Raw genomic sequence first — 9115 nt, forward strand, 5'->3', positions numbered from 1 at the left:
GCTTAGTTTGATTGGTCATTTAATTATTTTTAAATATTATATGACTTAAAGCTGATTTTCTTAAATCAGCTGTAAGTCATACAAATGAAAGTGTCTTTTGGTGTTTGTTTTGTATTCTTACAAATTCAGACTATTTGCGTTTTAGACTGTTTCTTTAAGGAAGATGTTGGACAGACCCAGTAGCCCAAATGTGTAGTGAAGGTTTGTTGGGAACGCCTAGAAGAAGAACCTGTCAAAAAGATCTTTTACTTGCACCTCCACCAGAGCTTTAACTGCATCCCAGCTGAGGCGGGGCACATTGAGTCCGACTAGGCCATGTTTAGTGCCTCCATTGTTGAGGCAGCTGCCTTGAGCTGTAGCTACAAGGTTGTTGGTGCCTCTTGTGGCAGCCATCCTTGTACCCGGTGGTGGACACCCCGGGTTAGGGAGGCTGTCTAGCTGAAGGTGTCCTATCAGGCCTTGTTAGCTGGTAAGACTCCAGAGGCAGCTGAGGGGTACCAGTGGGTTCCATTTTCTACTGCTTATACATGGTCAGGTCTAGGAGCTCCTCCTGAGGGATCCCAAGGTGTTCCCAGGCCAGAGAGGATATAATCCCTCCACAGTTCTAGGTCAGTCCCGGGTCTCCTCCCAGTCGGAGGAAAACGTCCAATGCGAGGTGTCCTAATCAGATGCCTGAACCACCTCGACTGACTCCTTTTGATGAGGAGGAGCAGCGGCCCTTCTCCGAGCTCAAAGCCAGGTCACACACTTATTTTTCTCTGTAAGCGCTGGAAATACTGAGTTTAATAGCTACTTATTGATACTATGTTTGTGAAAACTGAAGTTTCTGTGGTCAGGTATTCAATTATATAAATATTAGGTATTACTCTAATTATCTTATAATTACTATAATAATAACAGACTTGGAAAAACTAAATATGTATTATACATTTTAGTATTTGCATTACATATTTCTACATTTTGATTAGATTAACATCTTTGTTAATCTGATGTTCATCACTTAATTAGCCTCCACAGATGGGATGAACATTTTATCAACAAAAACCGATATGGATATAGAACATTATGTTAAACATGCATCTGAAGCCTGTTTTATGGACCACTGTTATTGCAGAAGCATTCACTTCCGGGAGTTGGAGGGTAGTCTTTATGCTCGCACCTGATTGGTCAATTCTTGAACGTGCAGGCGAAATCTGGATGCAATACGATCGCTGATTGGTTCGAGGTATTAATTGTCGGATTCACCAGGACAACTGATTGGATATCACAATCGAGGCTTGACTTCATGCACAGGTGGCTAGGAGAACAGGACTCCAAAAATACAACATGGCGACTCTTACAAAAACGGACATTTTGGCTTCGGCTTCGGGAGAAAGCGGAGGCGCGTCGTCCGTCTTTATTTATATCGATGCGTGATTCTGTATCCATCCGTCCTGCAGGGGGCGCCGGACTGAGAGCGCGGTTATAAATGCAGCCGGAAGAAGACATGGTTCATCAGGGCAAACAGCTGTACATGTGTGTGGAAGTGGCGTTGTGTTTGTTAGAAACCTGAAGGTAAGGTTGGATGGCAGATAGTGAATCTGGGAAATTTGACTTTAAAAAAAGCCGGAGTGGTTAAAAAGCGCCGCGAGCTGTTAATAAGACGGTGAAATAAAGCGGCTAGCTGTTGGTGCTAACTAACCAGGCTGGTTAAACTTACATGAGAAAACGCTGCGAGAAACTAAGCTGTGAAACACATTTGAGCCCGTCTTGGATTTAAAAACAAAGCTTCGAATGAGGACTAACTTCCGTGGTTTAGCTTGAATCAAGGCACCTGTCCGTCAGACATAAAAACTGCTTAACTTTAGATAGGCACGCGCAAACTACCAAGTTAAAGACTATAACCAAGTTTAGTAACCTTTAGTCCACTCAGACACATCAAGTTAGATGTAATTATTTATTTAAGATAACCAGCTTGCAGGCTTTCCCATTAGTATTTATCTGAAATGATGTTTTAAAGCTTTCTGATCTTGTTTTCAGTGACAGGAGGTGTCTAAAAAACGTTTTCAAGAGTTTTATGTTCAAACAAATGATTTCAATTGATAGAGCTTGTATCAGTGGATTAATAATATAAAAGTTAGTCTTTTAAAATTCAAAACTTTGTGACAATAAATGTCCTGAGTTTTCATTGAATAATGAAAAGTTGTCTATCAAAAATACAAATTTCTACAAAACTAGAAACCATGAAACGTTCAACAAATGTCCTCTGATGTTAAGAATATGGCTTTCATTGCTTAGATTAAGGATAATAAGTTATATTTAATCTAATAAGAAGTAATAGTAATAATTTCGTTTGTTACCACAGGTAAAAAAAAACAATAAATTTTTCTTTAAGGGATGGATCTGCCAGGTAGGAAAATCACAAATTTGGTGATTGGAATCAAATTGCAACAGAGTCAGCGCTGAGAGGAACAAGTCTAACAGAAGCAATAACATGAAAACTTCTTAATAAGACAAGACTTTGTTTTCTGATGCAGACATGACCAGTGCCAGCAGAGATCACAGAAACGGAACTGGGTTTGGATGGAAACTCCCTGACAAGCGAAAGGTAAGACCTCACAAATAAACATATGATCACTTATTGATTTAATTCAGTTTATTTACATAGCGCCAGTTCACAACAAATATCTCAGCGCACTGCATAAAACCATTCAAATGCATTTTAAAAGCCAATTAGTAAGTTCACTATCTAAGGAAGCCACAAATTGCATTGAATCTTCACTTCCTCGCAGCACATTGGTGACAGAGGAAAGAAAAAACTCCCTTTTAACAGGAAGCAGGCTCAGGATGAGGCTCAGGACGTCTGCTTCGACTGGCTGGGGTTTGAGAGGACAGGAAAGAGACACAGACAGACACAGAAGGATTGGTCCAGGTGGAGTTTCTGTGGGAAGAAAAATAAAGAAAAACGCATGTTAATTATAGAAATAATTACAGTAGAGCGAGTAAATACAGCAGCAGAGTGAGGAAATGTGGTCAGTTTGTCCTCCAGCAGTCTGAGTCTATAGCAGCAGAACTAAGGGAGAGCTCAGGAAACCCAAACCAACCCTAACTATAGGATTTATCAGAAAGGAAAGTCTTAAGTCTCATCTTAAAAGCAGACAGGGTGTCAGCCTCACAGACAGATACTGGGAGTTGGTTCCACAAGAACTGAAAGCTCTGCCTCCTGTTCTGCTTTTAGAATCTCTAGGAACCACAGTCTAGGAGCAGTCTAAAAGTGAAGTGCTCTGTTAGGAAAATATGGAACAAGAAGATCTTTAATATAAGGTGGAGCTTGGTTGTTGAGAGATTTGTATGTTAGAAGGAAGATTTTAAATCCTGTTCTGAATTCGACAGGAAGCCAGTGGAGAGAAGCTAAAACTGGAGAAATCTGATCTCTCCTCCTAACTCTCAGCAGAACTCTGGCAGCAGCATTTTAGATCAACTGAAGACTTTTTAAAGAGATTTTTAGACACTCAGATAATAAAGAATTATAACAGTCCAGCCTAGACGTGATAAACTGATCTGCCTTCTCACATCTCAACCCTCCTCTCCATGTCTTCTTAGGTTTGACCTGCTCAGTCTGTTTTTAGATCACTGCGAGTCAACATGTCTCATCGAGGACCTTTAACTGCTGTCGTGACCACAGTCCTCGGAGTGACTTTAGGAGGGCTGCTCATATGGCAGGTGTACCGAACAAAAAGGAAGAAGCTGCCTTCCACTCAGAAGGTGGTGGATCCTGTGGAGGCTCCTCGTCCCGTGAACACCGCTCTCAGTGCCGTGGAGTACCAACATGTGGAGCCACCCGATTGCTCCGAGAAGGGCTGTAAGACAGTGGAGTGTCAGACCGCCAAGTCGCCCCCTCCTGTCCACATCCTGTCGTTTGATGAGCTGCTGGCAGTGAAACCGGTGTTGGTGAGCTCTAAGGAGGAGTGGCAGCAGATGTGGCCGCTGATGCAGAAGGATTTGTTGGTCTTCCCTGTGCTGGGGCTCGACTGCGAATGGGTAAAGACCAAAGGCACAAGGAATAGCATGCTAGCGTGTTTTCACATTTAACAAAAAGGACAAACCCACCTGAAACTTTACAGGTTTGCTTTAAAAAATTAGACAAAACTTGTAAAAAAAAAAAAAAGAAATGGAGCCAAGTATTACATAAGAGGAATTTTCATTTTTAAACCTTTTTTTTTTTTTAAATCCCCATTGGTTTAGTCTTGTGTGACACAGCTGCTGTTTTTGCTGCAGGCGTCGGTGAAGGGCAGAGCCTCGGCCGTCTCCCTGCTGCAGGTGGCCACGTACTCGGGTCTGTGCGTTCTGGTGAGGCTGCTGGCGTTCCGCAGCGGGCAGCAGCTGTTCCCGCACACTTTGATGGAAGTCCTCAGAGACACGCACATCCTAAAGGTTGGCGTCGGCTGCTACGAGGATGGGAAGCGTCTGACGCGCGACTACGGCCTGACGCTGACGTGTACAGTCGACCTGCGTTACCTCGCTTTAAGACAGAGGTAGGCTTTCACAGCGGCAGTTTTTAAAGAAATAAAAAAAAAATCTTACATCTTCTGCTTCCACGTTCTAATCCTGTCCCACCTTCAGACAAACGTCTGTGAGTAATGGCCTCAGTCTGAAGTCCTTGGCTGCAGATCTGCTGAATATCTCTCTTGATAAATCTTTGGAGCTGCGCTGCAGTGACTGGGAGGCAGATTGGTTAACGCTGCAACAGGTACTGAGCTGCTGCTTTTCACTTCTTTTCAGCATTTTCTTTTGAGATTTAAAATACTTAGTTTACATAAAGGTGACGGTGAGATGAAACAAACTGTTTTCAGAAGGACGAAATCCTTCTCTCTGCTCCTTCCAGATGACTTACGCTGCCAGAGATGCTCAGGTTTCAGTGGCGCTCTTCCTCCGTCTCCTCGGCCTCCAGTCCGAAGCCAGCCCCGCCTTTTCCAGCGGGAGCTCCTTCTCGGAGCTGGTCTCCCGCTGCCAGGGCCTGGTGGACGTCCCGTTCAGGGGCCGAGGGGACGGAGATGATAGGACCAGCGATGGCGAAAGGAGGCGGAGGACGAGGAAGCCGGCATTGTGCGAAAGTCCGGAGTCTGGAGATCAGCAAGTCCCAGACCCTCGGAAAAACAACAAGAGGAAGCCACTGGGTGTCGGCTACTCTGCCAGGTGAGGAAACGGCTGAAGAAGAGCCAGTCCAACCTGCAAACTGTTTCTACTTTACACATTTTTATACTTCTCATCCTCTTGCTTGTTTCAGGAAGTCTCCTCTCTATGATAACTGTTTCCTGTATGCGCCTGATGGCCAGCCTCTGTGCACGTGTGACAAGAAAAAAGCCAAGTGGTACCTGGATAAAGGAATTGGAGGTAAACTGGAGCATCAGCTTCTTTGTTTTTAGCCCTGTAGAGTATTTTTCTGTTACAGACATTCAGCCATTCATTTGTCACTTGGCCTCTCTTAGCTTTCAGCATTTTCAGATTGTTTTTCCTCTGCAGATGATGAATTATCTTTAGCATGACACCTTTTGTTACACCTGCAGCAACTGGTTTATGTCTCAGAAAGTCACATATAGGGCTTTCCCACTAAAGATCCTAGAGCTGGCTCCTAACTGGTTCAAGTTCAGAACCAGTTTGGTTTTCCACAGCCAGAGAGCCAGCTCAGAGCCACATCATTATGTCACGTTAAATAATCTCCTCCATGAAGTGGTTGCTCCTCCCTTTTGGAGGGTCAAAGTGCAGAGAGACCCTTTATCTCCTCAGGTTTGTGTCATTACTCCTGCAGATGGGTGTCCTATTATCACTACTTTATTTTATAAACACTGGTTTAAACAGTCAGTGTTTTGAATGCCCATTTCTGATCTGCAAACTGGAGTTATGCAGCGTTTCAGCAGGATTCATAAACACCAGCTGGTGAGATGAAAATGTTGCTAAATGGAGATTCAAACGGTGCTTATGAATGCAGTGAACTTTACATTTTTCAGTTGATTTTTAGGCCTAGTCCACACGTAGCCGGGTCTTTAAAAAAACGAATATCTCTGCCACATCAATTGAAGAAATGATTCCATCCACATGGGATTGGTTTTTTTTTCTTTTAAAAAGTGTTCTTCCACATGAACCTGCTGAATATCACCACTGAGTGTTGTTTTAAAGATGCCAACCAATAGGGGGGCATGTTTAAATCATCATCATTTATGATCGCTGATCCAAGACCAGCGACAGCGATGTTGAATGGTGGCGCCATTGTGCCTCCATATCGGGAGGGACAGCTGGTGTAAAACTGCTGCCCTCCAAGCCTTCCTTCTCCTTTGCAATTCAACGTATTGTAGCATTTGGGTTTGTAAAAACAAACAGGCCGAAAGCGTCTGAACTGAGGTGAAAATCAGCCCCTCTCTGATAGCAGATGTTTTCCCTTTACTGGATAACAATCGTCTCATATGTGACGTCAGCGCCGCGTTACTTGTCGCAGACTATAATGTGCAGACCTTTAAATCTGCAGTTACCAATGTCCACGCTAATACAAAAGCAGATAAAATCTTTGCAAATCTTCACTTTGACTGGAGGTTTCATTATCAGTCGTTTTTAGTGCTATTAGACGGAGGTTAGGTGTGGATGAAAGGCCAAATCGCATAAAAAAACTAATCGGTTTACCAGATATCCAGCTATATGTGGGCTAGGCCTTTAAGATCCCCAGAACCAGAACCAAACGAGGAGAAGCAGCTTTCAGTTTCTATGCACCACAAATTTGGAACAAACTTCCAGAAAACTGTAAAACAGCTGAAACACTGGGTGCCTTTAAATCTCAACTTAAAACCCACCTGTTTAGAGTTGCTTATGGCTAAATTAGGGTTAGAGTGCGGGTTTTTGATGTCTTCGATGTTTTTCTCTTTCTTACTGTTTATTCAATGTCACATGCTGTTTTTATTTTGTTTTTTAATTATGTAAAGCACCTTGAAATGCCTTGCTGCTGAAATGTGCTATACAAATAAAATTTGATCGATTGATTGAAGACTTTTATTACTTAATTTGGGGAAGGTTTCCTGCTCAGTCATTTGGCACACCTGCTGAAACTGAAGTTGTCTTCATGTGTTTGTGCTGCAGTGCTTCAGAGCGAGGATCCATTTATCGTGAGGCTGCTGTTTGAGCCTTCAGGACGTCCTGACTCACAGCAGGACTATTATCTGACGGCCAAGGAGAACCTGTGTGTGGTCTGTGGCAAAGCAGACTCCTACATCAGGTCTGACCGCCTCACGTAATCATCTGAAACCCGACTTTTATTTAGCTCTTTGTGCGTAATGGTAATCTTTGATTCTCCTGCTCACACAGGAAAAACATTGTGCCACACGAGTACAGACGCCATTTCCCCACAGAGATGAAAGACCACAACTCCCACGACATCCTGCTGCTCTGCACCAGCTGCCACGCTGCATCCAACGTGCACGACGGGTTCCTGAAGCAGCAGCTGGCCGACGAGTTCGCCGCCCCTCAAGGCTGCGAGGAGGGAGTCCGGATGCTGGAAGACTCGGACCGCCGGCAGGTTCGTTCTGCGGCACGGGCGCTGCTCAGCGCCGGAGAAGGACTACCGGAGTCGCGGCGCGAGGAGCTGCAGGTCCTGATCAGGAACTTCCTGAGCATGAACGAGGAGCAGGAGCTGACGGATGAGACGCTGCAGCAGGCCGCCAGTCTGGAGACGAGGTAAGTTTCCACCTGCAGGGTTTGTTCTCAAAAGTTAGTCGTCAGTCGATCAGTCATTTCTTTAAACATCCAAAGAATTGGGTTGTTTTTTTATATATATATATATATATATATATAGTTTTTTAACACAACTCTTAGAAGTGCAAAGCATCAACAGAAGCCTGAACTCTAACTGTACCCCTCTCCCTCTCCGTTTGAAGAATCCTAAATGAGGCGTACGTGCCTCACGGTCTGAAGGTGGTCCAGGCTCACGCCGAGCAGGGCCTTCGGGGCCTGATGGACCTGGAGCGGCGTTGGAGGCAGCACTTCCTCAGCACCATGCAGCCTCGCCACCTCCCCCCGCTCTGGTCCGTGGACCACAACCACAGCAAGTTCCTCCGTAAATACGGAGCGGACCTGCCCATCAAACTCAACTGACCGCGCGGCTCCACGCTGCGGCAGGAAATGGGCCGATTTGACCTTTTTCCTTGTCCAGTGATTGGATTAGGAACATCAACACCAACCCAACAGTTTCTCACCTACATAGCTATATTTTTTTTTTTTTGAGGGGAGGTGAATACAAAAGCAACAGGAATGGAAATGTTCCTAGTTTGTGGATGCTGTCTGTGATGGACAGAGGACTCTTCGCCCTCGTTCTAAGGAAACGATTTCTATCTGTGGGGAAAACACTAATGTGGAAACACTGTGGTGGATGTTGTGAGAATGTGAACATTTTTTTAAAATCATGAAAATCTAATTATTTATGTTAAAAAGTTTAGGTTAATAATCACAAACCGATGTTTTAAGAAGAAGAAAAAAAAGCTGCAACCTGCTCTTATTTTCTGTCTATATTTCACACTGCAGGTGAGCAGCTTATTGTCTCCATGAGTTTGAGAAACGAGTCGTTTGGACGGAAAACAGAAATGATTTACTCTGTTGTCTGTTTTAGGTCAGCAGACGAAGGATGAGTTTGTTGTTATAGGTGTTTGGTTCTTCCCTGTGGTCGTTTTCCCACAGCGGGAGCAGAGTTGGCATCTGATCATTTAAACCCCTGATGTTTCCGTCTCCAGAAGGTCGGGGTGTCTTCATGGCTCATGTTTTAGTGTGCCTCTTCCTCCCCGCGCCTGCCGGAGACTCCTCACATCACTCCAGTTTCAGCATGACGTCGTCCCACACCATCCAAACAGTCCAGTCAGTCATGGATGTCAGCTACTGTTAGAATAAAAACTGAACCCTTGTGAAATTCTGAATTTATTTACAAAAAGACACTTTAAATGATTAAATCGGCTGCTTTAAGCACAAGATTTTCCTAAAACTGTGAATAAAATAAATGTTTGTATGAATCTCATGCGACTTGTTTATGAATATAAATGTACAGGGGGGAAAAAAACAGAACCACAGTTACTTTATTTCTTACAAAATCACAATTTTTAATAAA

The 9115-nt window shown here is 43.9% G+C and overlaps 1 protein-coding gene across 2 annotated transcripts; it reads left to right on the forward strand.

The window, feature by feature from the left end:
* The first annotated feature begins 1349 nt into the window (after positions 1-1349).
* On the forward strand, positions 1350-9025 carry exd2 (exonuclease 3'-5' domain containing 2). 2 transcript variants are annotated; one of them, XR_003038996.2, is made up of 11 exons: positions 1350-1554; positions 2517-2587; positions 3583-4020; positions 4258-4514; positions 4603-4729; positions 4865-5175; positions 5267-5373; positions 7105-7240; positions 7330-7698; positions 7899-8541; positions 8627-9025. XR_003038996.2 is itself a non-coding variant. In XM_017415288.3 (10 exons), the coding sequence occupies exons 3-10, from the start codon at positions 3625-3627 to the stop codon at positions 8113-8115; spliced, it is 1920 nt and encodes a 639-aa protein (XP_017270777.1). In that variant the 5' UTR covers positions 1350-1554; positions 2517-2587; positions 3583-3624; the 3' UTR covers positions 8116-9025. The 2 variants fall into 2 exon arrangements, 1 of the variants encoding a protein (XP_017270777.1); XM_017415288.3 differs by having other exon boundaries at positions 7899-9025.
* Positions 9026-9115: the final 90 nt, after the last annotated feature.

The sequence above is a fragment of the Kryptolebias marmoratus genome, linkage group LG10, assembly GCF_001649575.2.
Source record: "Kryptolebias marmoratus isolate JLee-2015 linkage group LG10, ASM164957v2, whole genome shotgun sequence".
NCBI classification, from domain to species: Eukaryota; Metazoa; Chordata; class Actinopteri; order Cyprinodontiformes; family Rivulidae; genus Kryptolebias; species Kryptolebias marmoratus.

Bases quoted from the DNA above. Each gene is read 5' to 3' on its own strand.
- exd2 (XM_017415288.3), top strand. From the start codon at position 3,625: ATGTCTCATCGAGGACCTTTAACTGCTGTCGTGACCACAGTCCTCGGA. The intron at 4,515-4,602 runs GTAGGCTTTCAC...TCCCACCTTCAG, and splicing joins TACCTCGCTTTAAGACAGAG to ACAAACGTCTGTGAGTAATG. The intron at 5,374-7,104 runs GTAAACTGGAGC...TTTGTGCTGCAG, and splicing joins CCTGGATAAAGGAATTGGAG to TGCTTCAGAGCGAGGATCCA.